Source organism: Panthera tigris, chromosome B3 (genome assembly GCF_018350195.1).
Source record: "Panthera tigris isolate Pti1 chromosome B3, P.tigris_Pti1_mat1.1, whole genome shotgun sequence".
Classification (NCBI taxonomy): Eukaryota; Metazoa; Chordata; class Mammalia; order Carnivora; family Felidae; genus Panthera; species Panthera tigris.
In genome coordinates, this window is record NC_056665.1 from 39,989,119 (window position 1) to 40,002,006 (window position 12,888).

Consider the following 12,888-nt stretch of genomic DNA (forward strand, 5'->3'; position numbering starts at 1 on the left):
CAGTAGCCTATCCCCTACCCCTCAAGCCATACACACAGGATTGTCCTTTCAGCCTTAAAATTCTAAATGCTTTTGTTACAACATACTGTGTATATTTTTATATACTTTTGTCTAAAGTTCTATCACCTTCCACATCTACTTCTGTGTAACCAGACATCCAATCCCACATCCCCACAATTCCGATCACATAGCTTATGTTTTGGGTTTTATGAACTTAGGGTCTTTAAATATCAGTTTCTTTCTCTTCATTCCACTGCCATTACCTCATGTCAAGCTCCTTTATCATTCTTTACATTGACCTATGCATTTGGCTCCTAATTGGCCTCCCTGTCTCAAGTCTGTTTCTGACCACCACCACCAAAATATCATTATCTTTCTTTTTTTACTTCCAGACTGCATCATTTTTATATTATTGAACATAGTGCCCAGCAAATAGATATTCTTAATAAATATCTAGTGAATGAATAAATAAATACAACGCTAGTTATTTTAGTCCTCTCCTTAAATCCTTCAGTGGTCCCCTTGCCTAATTTTAACGCTCCCACACTGGTGCTCCCTTAGCACCATGTGCATATGCTGTGCTATAAATGCTAGTTTGCTTATTTGTCACCACCCAGTAGAACTTAAGTTCCTTGATGGCAAAAATGGTAATTCATCATTTAGTCTCTAATATGTAGACACGTAGGCGTCCAATAAATGTTGAATAAAGTCCTAGAAAGTCCATGTTAATCTAGAAAACATCTTCAAAGACTAATGACAAATTTGTGATTCAGAATACTATTGCCTTCTCATAGGTTAATTGAGAGAAACAAGTGCTTGAAGGTGAGGTTCTAAGGCACTATGAGAGAGAATTGCCTTGCTTAAATATTGCGTTTTCTGGAAGTAGAAATTAGTAACCAAAATTTGTTTAATACCAAAATTTTGTGAAGTCTGATGTTCCAAAAGGATTTTGATTTATGTTTTTTGGGTATGTTAATAAATTTAGTATCAGTAATTTGAACTCTGTTTTGAAATTTGTGGTAATGTAGACAGACTTGTCTAAAGTTTTGCCTTTGTGTTCTGTAGGATGAGAGGGTGGTTAGTAACACTCTATAAAATGAATGATGAGTAGAGTATTTTCTAAGAAGAAAGTGATAGTCAAAAAATGCTTTAGTCTGAAAAGGGATAGGGTCAGTCTTTATCTGTAAAGTTAGGGCACTAGTCCCTTTTTGTTCTACAAAGACTAGGAATGATGGGAGGTAGTAATAGTTAATAGATCAAATGCTCTATAGCTATCTTAGGAAAATATCATCAAGTATTATCTAAGTTCTGATTTCTTTTTATGTATTTGTAGTGTGAACTGAATGTTACTGAGGATGCTTTGAAAGCTATTGCCAGATTGGCACTAGAACGAAAAACAGGTGCACGAGGCCTTCGGTCCATAATGGTAAGTTGGCATTATTATACAAAACGAGATTATTTCTTGGTCTGGGTTTTGCAAATATTAAGCCTCCATGTTACTTCTTTGGAAGTATATCCAGAGAATTGGCCTGATGTTGTTTCTTATGGGTTTTGGTTGTTTTTTTTTTTGTCTCAGTAGATTATATTTTTTGTTACTATAAAAAAGGAACTTTAAAGCATTTGCAATAAAGGATACACACATAGTACCATTAATGAAATAGAGAAAATCTAGGAAGGAGAATTTAGAAAATTTTACTCCGGCCTTTTGACTGAATTCCCCGGAGTACCTTCTCAGACCCATTGAAATCCTCATTCTTTTCTGTTTATTTGTTTGAAATTAAATGGCAGATATCATGATATTTTACCCCTAAATTCTGTCATATGATAGCAACTCACTATTTTTTATTTTGTTACAAATTCTAGTGACCCAGCCTATTTTCTGCCATCATCCACTTTATTATTTTAAGAATTTCACTGCTAATTATTACTTCTCTCATCTCAATAGGACTTTTTTATTGGAGCTACACATGTATCACAGACAGTCTGAGATTATATTCTCTAATGAAGGCCTGGACTTCAGGTGTTACTGATTAAGGACAGATTTATAAACATGCAAACTAGAAGAGTAGGTGATATAGTTAACATTTTTAAAGAAATTTTAGGGGCGCCTGGGTGGCTCAGTCGGTTGAGCGTCCGACTTCAGCTCAGGTCACCATCTCGCGGTCCATGAGTTCGAGCCCCGCGTCGGGCTCTGGGCTGATGGCTCAGAGCCTGGAGCCTGTTTCCGATTCTGTGTCTCCCTCTCTCTCTGCCCCTCCCCCGTTCATGCTCTGTCTCTCTCTGTCCCAAAAATAAATAAACGTTAAAAAAAAATTTTTTTTTAAAAAGAAATTTTATGGGGACACCTGGGTGGCTTAGTCGGTTAAGCATCCGACTTTGGCTCAGGTAATCATTTCATGGTTTGTGGGTTTGAGCCCTGCATCGGGCTGTGCGCTGACAGTGCGTTGCCTGCTTGGGATTCCCTCTGTCTGCCCCTGCCCTGCTCTCTCTCTCCCTCTCTGTCTCTCTCTCTCGATCTCAAAAAAAGAAAGAAAGAAACCTTATATACTTTTTTAAAGATCTGTATTTTCCTTAAATCTACTGCAACCCTTAAAACAAGTGGTTATTTGAAGTCATAGTTCAAAACTGAAGAGTTTGATAGAGATGGTTTAGGATTAAATCATTTTCATAGTAAGGATTACCAGTTGACTTCTTTGGTAACGCCAGGAATGCTGAGGAACATCTGAATCCAGAAGTGTAGTCTTTTTATATGTGTGTGGTGACCTAAATAGGCAGAACTACAGATAAATAGCTTTCCCTTATAAAATGAATTCTCTCTGAATTTAGTCAGCAGCTGCTTTAATATGAAGAATGTGAAAGCTTTTACAGTGATATTTTTTCAACATTCAGTTCCTGGTGCATAATAGGGATTCAGTAATATTTGTTGAGTTAATGAATTTGATTGGTGGTCTATGGAATATAAGTATTTTCTGTGTAACCTCAGTTTTCCATGTAATTTATCACTTTTTATCTCTTTAGGAAAAGCTGTTACTAGAACCAATGTTTGAAGTTCCTAATTCTGATATCGTATGTGTGGAGGTTGATAAAGAAGTAGTAGAAGGGAAAAAGGAACCAGGATATATCCGGTAAAGTGTATTGTCAAGCTAGACCAAATCTAAAAGTTAAAATCAGCTCTTTATTGCTATGGTTTATTGGTCTGTCACAAAAATTGCATACTTATATTCATAAGGGAAGTAATAATCTCAAATTTTCTATAGAAAAAATGTTCTAATTTTGGTTTATAGAATAATAGTATTTTGTGAGTCTGAAATTTGATCTTTAAAATTAGCCTGTACTTTATGGGGCGTCTGGGTGGCTCAGTCAGTTGAGCATCCGACTTCGGCTGAGGTCATGATCTCACGGTCTGTGAGTTCAAGCCCCGTGTCAGGCTCTGTGCTGACAGCTCAGAGCCTAGAACCTGCTTCGGATTCTGTGTCTCCCTCTCTCTCTGCCCCTCCCCCACTCATGCTCTGTCTCTCTCTATCTCAGAAATAAATAAACATTAAAAAAAATTTTTTTTGATTAGCCTGCACTTTTTTCCTTAACAAGTATAAGAGACAAAAGTCATCCAAATGAAGAGATTTAAATGAACTTTGCTGCTAATTCTGTCATTTATGAGCGACTTGTTTCATGTCTTTCACAAATTTTTCTGTTGTATCACGTCAGTTGACAGATTTGACACATTTTTCGCTGCTTCATTTATTTATCCCAGGGGTCAGCAGAGTTTCTTATAGAGGGCTAGATGAATACCACAGGGATGTACAAGTCTGTATTGCAGCTACTCACCACTGCCTTCATAGCATAATCATAAATGAATGAGCATGTCTGTGTTCCATTAAACCTTTATTTACAAAAACAGATGATGAGCTTTATTTGGCCTGCAGGCTGTACTTTACTGACCCGACCTATTCAATAAATATTTCTTGTACAGTGCTTGACAGTAATGTTACATACCAAAAATTAGATCTCTGTTTTAACTAAGTCACAAGGTATGTTATATGTTTGCGTATCTTCTAAGATAATTTAGGAGGAAATTGATTGTTAGTTATTCAGAGACATAGTCTTTTATTGGTTGATAACAATATAGAAAGAAGTTGTGGTGGTCTGATCATAATTTTAAATTGAGGCAAATCAGATTTGGTCAGAAGCTGTAGCTTTCTTTCCTATAGATATATGCTAAATGTCAAGCATTTGAGTTGAAATAATAGATTCTACTTTTTTTCTGGAGAAATGGATTTTTTAAGACTTCACAGTTGAAGCCTTGTCAACTTATTTCAGGAATAAATTTGTTAGGGAAAATATTGGGAAATTACTTGCAACTCTTGGCTATGTGATCTAAATGTTTCCCAAATTTCACCACTAAGCAATCTGAATATTAAAAGTGCTCTTAATATCTTACTTTTTTTGTGTGTTGTTTTTAGCTAGGTGGGTTAATACATTATTTTGAGTCTAGAAATCATGTTTATTTAAATCCTAATTTAAATTTAATTTTATTAAATTTTAATTTAAATAAATTTGTTTTAAACAATTTATTTAAAAATTTTTTAAAAACCTAATTTTTATTTTAAAAAAACCTGATGACTTTTTATTATAGGGCTCCAACAAAAGAATCCTCTGAAGAAGAATATGACTCTGGAGTTGAAGAAGAAGGATGGCCTCGCCAAGCAGATGCAGCAAACAGCTAAACTGTCAGACTTCCGTCCTGTATATAAAACTTTTCCTTCTTTTGTTTAGGATCGTAAATGTCTCTACAGTCTGACATTAAAAGCATTGGATCTATCTTGGATATCATACATGGTCAGAAGCCTTTAGGATAAAAATGAGATCATGTACATTATGTAACATCACATTGATTTAATACAAAGGACATTGTGTGGACTTTAATGATACAACGTTCAGAGATAAAATGTACATTATTTTGGTTCAGTTTTTTAAAAATATGCTTTAACAAAATTCTTAGGAGTCCCTTTAAGCAATGCAGGTGTTGCAGTAACTGTGGATTTTACAATAATGTTACTCTACAAATGGGAAAATAAATTCTTTAAAATTGAAGATCAAGATACCATTTTTTAGTTTATCCTTTTTCTACCCATATTTGTTTCCTGAAAATATTGGAATTTTATTCATCTTGAAAATTGGAACAGGTAGTTTCCAAGTAGTTAAAAATTTCATGGAAAAAGTACCCTAAAGAACTATATTTTGCTGATTTGTTTTGCTATGTTCTTGGTCTTATCTGCTAATGCATGATACCAACTTTCCAATTGGTACTATAAAAAGGGCCATTATTCCCTTGCTGACTTGTCTGATTTATTTACCATCTTTGATCCATTTTAGTACTATGAGTGTGCAGATAGAATTGAAGTCTGCCTTAAATCTTCAGGAAAAGACCATCTAATTCTAAAAGTAGCATGCAGCATCAGTCATAGTAACAGCCATGTGTTAAACTAAATAAAATACCCTAATATTGTGCACTTACCAAATTACTCAGCTAGTTTTGTTTTGTTTTGTTCTTTGATCCTAGGTATCTAATTCGTTGTCTTCATAGAACATTAAAGAAAATCTATGCTTTGCTGTCAGCAGAAATGAATGTGTTCACACTAAAATATAAGTTCTTAACCTTCTTTATATAACAAAACTAAACAGTGGGGAAAATTTGGAGGGACTTAACAATGGAAGTTACTTCATTTGATTCTATAAATATTAAAATATTTGGGTATCTTTTAAAGTTGATGATACAAATTTCTATGCTATTCATTCAGTTCAACCTCATTTGAAAGTATTTAAATCAGAGTACATTTAAATATTTGTCTTCATTATTTGGTTTATGGACACTTGAGTTTTCCTCTTACCCCCTTTTTCTTAGGAAAAGAACCTCATGCAGATTCTAAATCCTGTTGATGAAAAGTTGGGCTTTCTATGATGTAATAAGAGATGTGAGATATCTATTTATGGCTGGGTAGGACCAGAAATGCACTTTTGCAAAATGTTTAAACCTGTTTGCTATAATATGGAACAGAAACAGGTATCCTTCTTAGTCTCTCTAGCAATGGTTAAAAGTTTTTCTCAGGAAGTCTTTCATATTATAACTGTTCACTATCTTTTTCTTATAGCATCATCATTTTCCTTTTTGTAGAGTGAAAATTGGAGTAGCTACTAAATATATTAAGGGTAATCCTCCAGAAATGGACTGGGAGACATTTTAGTCACAACAACTTACATTTGGTTTTGGAAGTTGTTAACAAAGCATAATCGATGTTTTTAAACCAAACAAACTGAGTATAACTACGATTTGTACTTGAAACTTATGTTTTGGCATTTGAATAAAACAGAAGTACTAAATGAAAGCGAGTGTGGTGGTGGTATGTCCATATGTAGTGCCATTTTTTATTATTTTTTAAATGTTTATATATTTTGAGAGAGAGTAAGCGAGCACAAGCAGGGGAAGAGCAGAGAGAGAGGCAGAGAGAGAATCCCAAGGGGCTCTGCACTATCAGCGCAGAGCCCAATGTGGGGCTCTAACTCACTATCCATGAGGTCATGACCTGATCCAGCTTAACCGACTGAGTTACCCAGGTGCCCTGTAGTGCCATTTTTAAAAGGACACAGATAAGAGCTGCATTATTCTAGTGATTGGTTAATCATTGGCACCTTCACATCCCTCTAATAAATTCCACAAAGTTGTAGATTTCACAAAGTCTGTTATTAAAGTTTATGTTAAGCATTTATTGAAAATCCTCCCCTGAATGTCCTGCCTAGGCCCCACATTAGACTAGACCAAGTTTTTCAAGAAGATTACTAGTCTACTAGGGGATGCAAACAAAAACATCAGGGCATCGTAATAATAGAAATGAGGTAGGTCTGGGTGTGGTGACACAAAAGGTGGTGATGGCCCAGACGGATCTGGACCATCAAGTAGGAATTTGCCAGAAAGAAATAATGAAAATTAAATCAAAATCTCAATAAATGTGAAACAACTAGGGAGCTTTAGGAGTTGAGAAATCCCAAGCTTATTTTTCACATGTCTTTTCAAGTATACGGTTAAGTTCCACTAAGGTGAAGACTACATATTTTGTTAACTATAATCAGCACCAACCATAATGTCCCATATATTTGGTGCTCCATACACTTTAAAACAATAGAATATCTTGTATGCCAGGGGCACCTGGCTGGCTCAGTCGGTTGAGCATCTGACTTCGGTTCAGGTCATGATCTTGCGGTTCGTGAGTTCGAGCCCCGCGTCAGGTTCTGTGCTAACATCTCAGAGCCTGGAGACTGCTTCCAATTCTGTGTCTCCAAATTTTTTTTAGAAGAATATCTTGTATGCCAGGTTAAGTTGTAATTTTATACAGAAAGTAGTAGGCATTATTAAAAGAGTATTAACCATGAGAGTTAGGCATTGTTAGATGTGTGTTTTATAGATTGTTGGGAAGGGAAGGCTCTGAGGAAAATGGAGGGAAACAGGACCAGAGGCCTAGTTGTGGACATTGCTCCAGCACTTGCCCCTCTATTTCCAACCATCACTTTCCTCCTGTTTTTCAGATCAGCTCTCATCATAATAAACAGAACTCCTATGAATTCACATCCACTCCACAATAAAAATTGGTCTTGCTGTTTCTAGTTCCCTTTCAGGCTTTGGTTCTGGGCAAGATGACCAGCTTTTGGAAGGTTTTGCACAGAGAAATGACATAACCTGACTTAAGTTTTAAAAGACCACTCAGGTTGCAGTATAAGTGAACAGACTATAAAGGAACAAGGATGAAATCAGACACACGCAGGCCTATTTAAAGAAGACAATGGGGCGCCTGGGTGGCTCAGTTGGTTGGGTATCTGACTTTGGCTCAGGTCATAATCTCAACGTTCCGTGAGTTTGAGCCCCACGTCAGGCTCTGTGCTGACAGCTTGGAGCCTGCTTCAGATTCTGTATCTCCCTCTCTCTCTGCCCCTCCCCTGCTCGTGTTCTGTCTCTCTCTTTCTTAAAAATAAACATAAAAATATTAAAAATATGTATATATATAATGGGTTGGACTAAGGTGATAGCAGTGGAAATGGAAGAACAGATTGGGTAGGTGTTTGCAAATCTGTCTGATAAAAAGTGGTAATCCTATGTTCTTCAATGGGAGAACTCAGTATTATAAAGATGTCTATTAACCCTATATTTATAAATTTAATATTGCAATAAAATGCCAAAAAATTTTTAAATTTCTAAAATTTATGGAAAAGTAAACAAGAATGATAAGCAAAATGATAATGTGCACTCATATAGTGCTTACTCTGTGTTATCCTGCATGCATTTAATGCAACAACTCTATGAAGTAGATGCTATTATCAACCCTTATAAACTGAAGCCCTGACTGGTTAAGTAGCTTTTCCAAGGTGACATAACTAGTAAATAACAGGATTTAACCCCAGGTAGACTGGTTCCAGAACCTCTCCATTTAACCACACTGAAAGAAGAATGAAGAGGGGCTGCCTCTTCTATTAAAAAAAATTATATAGGGGCGCCTGGGTGGCTCCGTCGGTTAAGCGTCCGACTTTGGCTCAGGTCACGTTCTCACGGTCCGTGAGTTCGAGCCCCGCGTCAGGCTCTGGGCTGATGGCTCAGAGCCTGGAGCCTGTTTCCGATTCTGTGTCTCCCTCTCTCTCTGCCCCTCCCCCGTTCATGCTCTGTCTCTCTCTGTCTCAAAAATAAACGTTAAAAAAAATTAAAAAAAAAAATTATGTATATATATATATAGAGAGAGAGAGAGAGAGAGAGAGAATACAAATATGTATATTACATACACACACACATATATATACCTTATGCTATACATATAAAGTTTTAAAAGCTTAAGTGTGTAACAGTGCATGAATGAACGGACCAATGGAAAAGAAAAACCAGAAATATATATGCGAATTTAGAATTCGAAAAGAATGAAGCCAAATACATATGGGAATTTAGTATTGGAAAAGGTGATACTTCAAATTAATGAGAAAAAGAATATTTAGTAAATGATATTGACAACTGAGTATCTAGAAAATATAAGTTATAACTTACCTAATACAGTTTTAGATAAAAATAGGAGCCTTTAGGGGCGCCTAGGTGGCTCAGTTGGTTAAGCATCCGACTCTTGATCTCAACTCAGGTCTTGATCTTGGGGTCATGAGTTCAAGCCTCACATTGGGCTCTGCACTAGGTGTGAAGTCCACTTAAAAAAAATTGAAGTGCTTAAGTATTTTGTACAGTATTACAAAAAATGATACAAGTAAAATATAGAACATTATAAAAAAATCTCAGAAATATAAGAAGTCTCTTAGAAGGTGGGGTCAGGCATTGATCTGTTCTCATGGTATAGATCTGGACTCTTACCCAACGGGTCATCTATTATTGCTTTGAATAGTGAAGATCTAATCATATGATGCTGGAGCAATTGGACATCCAAAGGGGTGGAGGTGGAGAACCTCAACCTAAGTTTCACACCTTATAGAAAAATTAACTCAGGGGGTGCCTGGGTGGCTCAGTCAGTTAAGCATCTGACTCCTGATTTCGGCTCCGGTCATGATCCCAAAGTTGTGGGATCGAGTCTTGCATCTGTACTCAGTGTGGAACCTGCTTAAGATTCTCTCTCTCTCTCCCTCTGCTCCTCTCCTCAATATATATATATATATATATATGTGAAATATTTTTTAATTAACTCAAAATGGATCACAGACTTACATACTTACATGTAAACCTATAAAACTTTTAGAAAAAGCACACGAGAAAAAATTCAGGATGTAGAGCTAAGAATTCTTTATCTGACTCCAAAAGAATGATCCATAAAAGAAAAAAACTGGTAAGTTGGACTTCATTAAAATTAAGGACTTAAGTTCTATTTTAAAAAAAGCAAACCCTGTTAAGGGGATTAAAAGACAAGCTGTAAAGTGGGAGAAAATATTTGTAAGCCACATATCAAAGGACTTGTATCTAGAACACATACATAAAGAACTCTTAAATATCAACGGTAAGAAAAACAATCCAATTAGAAAATGGGCAAAAGATATGATCAGACATTTCAATGAAAAGGATATACAGATGGCAAATAAGCATATGAAAAGATGTCCAACACTAGCCATTAAGGAAGTACAAAAATAAAATAAAAACTAGTAACACAAATGCTACTGAGAATGCAAAGAAACTGGATCACCCCATATTGCTGGTGGGACTGTAAAATGGTGCAGCCATTCTGGAAATAATTTGTCAATTTCTTTAAAAACTAAACATGCAACTGGGGCGCCTGGATGGCTCAGTCAGTTAAGTGTCTGAGTCTTGATTTCAGCTCAGGTCATCATCTCACTGTTCATGAGATCAAGCTCTGAGTTGAGCTCTGTGCCTACTGCGCAGAGCCTGCTTAGGCTTCTCTCTCTCCTCTCTCTGTCCCTCCCCTGGCGCATGCTCTCTCTCTCTCTCTCTCTCTCTCTCTCTCACACACACACACACACACAGTCTCCCCAGATAAACTTTTAAAACAATAATAATAAAAAAACTAAACATGCAATTGCCATATGACCCCGCAGTTGCACTCCTGGGCACTTATCCCAAAGATTTTCATTTAACATAAAAACCTGTATACAAATGTTTATAGCAGCTTTATTCATGATAACCCCAAAGTAGAAACAACCCAGATATCCTTCAATAGGTGAATGATTTTAAAAGTAGTTTCATTTTAGCACCTGGCTGACTCAGTTGGAGGAGCTTGTGACGCTTGATCTTGGGCACATGAGTTAGAACCCCACATTAGGCATAGAGATTACTTAAATACATAAAAACTAAAAAAAAGTGATTTCATTTTATTCATACCTTTTTTGCACACTTTTATTAAAAAGGAACACTATTGATACAACACCCTGAATAAATCTCCAGAAAATTATGCTGAGTGAAAGCAGAGAATTCCAAAAGGTTGTGTAATGCATGATTCCATTTACATGACATTCTTGAAAGGACAAAGTTATATGAAGAACAGGTTAGTGGTTGCCAGGGGGTGTGGTTATAAAAGGGGAAATGAAGGATCCTGGAAGCTATGGAAAGGAAATGTTCTGTATCTTGACTATATCAATGTCAATATCTGGGTTGTAATATTGTACTACAGTTTTGGAAGGTATTACCATTGGTAGGAACTGGGATGAAGAGTACACATGATCTCCCTCTATTATTTCTTACAACTGTAAACGAATCTACAATTATCTCAAAATAGTTTAATTTTAAATATCTAATTGATGGGGTTTTGGGGTGATGGTGGGATTCTGAGCCAACAGCCAAGAAGGAATTCTTGAAGACATCTTTGGTGCAAAAAGGTGTTTTTACTAAACACGGGACAGGACCTGTGGACAGAAAGAGCTGCACTGGGATTGTGACGGGTAACTGATTATATACCCTCATGTTGGGAGTGGGGTTAGGGGCAGCGTAAGTCTCTAAGAAATTTTGGAGGCAAGGATTCCAGGACCTTGAGGGGCTAGCTGTTGTTAGGAAAATGGCATTTATTACCGTTTAGTAAAAACGGTATTTATCTCTCTGTTATGAGACCCTTCAGATGTATATCAGGGGACCACAAGCTTGGAATATGATTCCCGGCATATACCTTGGGGGAGTTGAGATAAAGGAAGTTTCCAAAAGTAAGGGAATTTTTCATTTGCCTTAGTTTCCCACATCACCATGGCAAGCACTTAACCCCTTTCCACCTTGGGCAGGGCTAGTAGGTGGTGGTGGTGCTAGTTTGTATTTTGCCCTCAGCTGTGTTATGCTCCCTCATCATTAATCATGTGGCATGGTCTTTCCTTCCCCTCCAGTGGTTTTCCATTGTTCTTAAGATATGAGATCCTAGAATGCTAAAATCTGTCCTCCTCCCAGGACTGCCAGCTCCCTTCAGGATTTCTGTGTTCCATCTGAGAAGGAGAACAAAGGAAAAAGGAAATGTAGATAAAATTAAATTTCCTTACAACTTGCAGCCCTTTGACATACTTGAGACACGCAGATTATGACATTCCTCCAGGAACTCTCAACTGTCTTAATACTTTACTAGAGGCAAAAAGCAACCTTAGCTTAACAATAACCAGACCTGCAGGACACTGCAAGTCCTCGTTAACATATGAAAGTCCTTTTGGAGGGGCACCTGGCTGGTTCAGTTGGTTGAGCCTCCGACGTCAGCTCAGGCCTCGATCTTGCATTGGGCTCACTGCTGTCACTTCTGAAGGACTGTCTCTACCCCACCCTCCAACTTAAAAGTATATAACCAATTGCTCTTCACAATTCCAGTATAGATCTTTCAGCCCACGGTCCTGTCCCATGCTTTAATGAAACCACCTTTTTTGCACTGAAACATCTCAAGAATTCTTTCTTGATCGTTGGCTCTGGGACGCCAACATCACATCACATCCATAACTGGCATTCTTTCAGTTCCCCGGCTTGACCTTCTGGGGAGTTTTTGCAAATGTTGTTCCTGATGGGGTTTTGGAGTGATGGTGGGGTCTGAAGCCCACAGCCAAGAAAGAATTCTTGAGATGTCTTTGATACAAAAAGGTGATTTTTTTAAAAGCACAGGGACAGGACCCATGCGCAGAAAGAGCTGCCTGGACTGTGAGACAAGAGTGGTTATATACTTGGGAGTTGGTGGAGGTAAAGTCAATGGGAAGTTTCCAAAGTCATATGCTAAAGGCTCATAGGATTCTGGAGGCTTAACTATTGTCAAGCTAAGGTTGTTTTCCTCTCTAACAAAAAACATTAATCAGACAGTTGGGAGTTCCTGGAGAAATGTTACACTCTGCCTGCCTCAAGTATTTGTCAATGGGATGCAGGTTATAAAGGAAATTTAATTTTATCTACCATTTTCTTCT

General features: G+C 37.0%; 1 protein-coding gene across 2 annotated transcripts in view; it reads left to right on the top strand.

Moving 5' to 3' along the window:
- Window positions 1-6,383, top strand: part of CLPX (caseinolytic mitochondrial matrix peptidase chaperone subunit X) — a 40,637-nt gene extending 34,254 nt beyond the window's left edge. For both annotated transcript variants that reach the window (XM_007084514.3, XM_042988617.1), the window contains exons 12-14: window positions 1,334-1,426; window positions 3,019-3,125; window positions 4,634-6,383. In XM_007084514.3, coding sequence (XP_007084576.1) covers window positions 1,334-1,426; window positions 3,019-3,125; window positions 4,634-4,724 — 291 coding nt within the window. In that variant the 3' untranslated portion in view covers window positions 4,725-6,383. The remainder of the gene's footprint in view (window positions 1-1,333; window positions 1,427-3,018; window positions 3,126-4,633) is intronic.
- The last annotated feature ends 6,505 nt before the right edge of the window (window positions 6,384-12,888 follow it).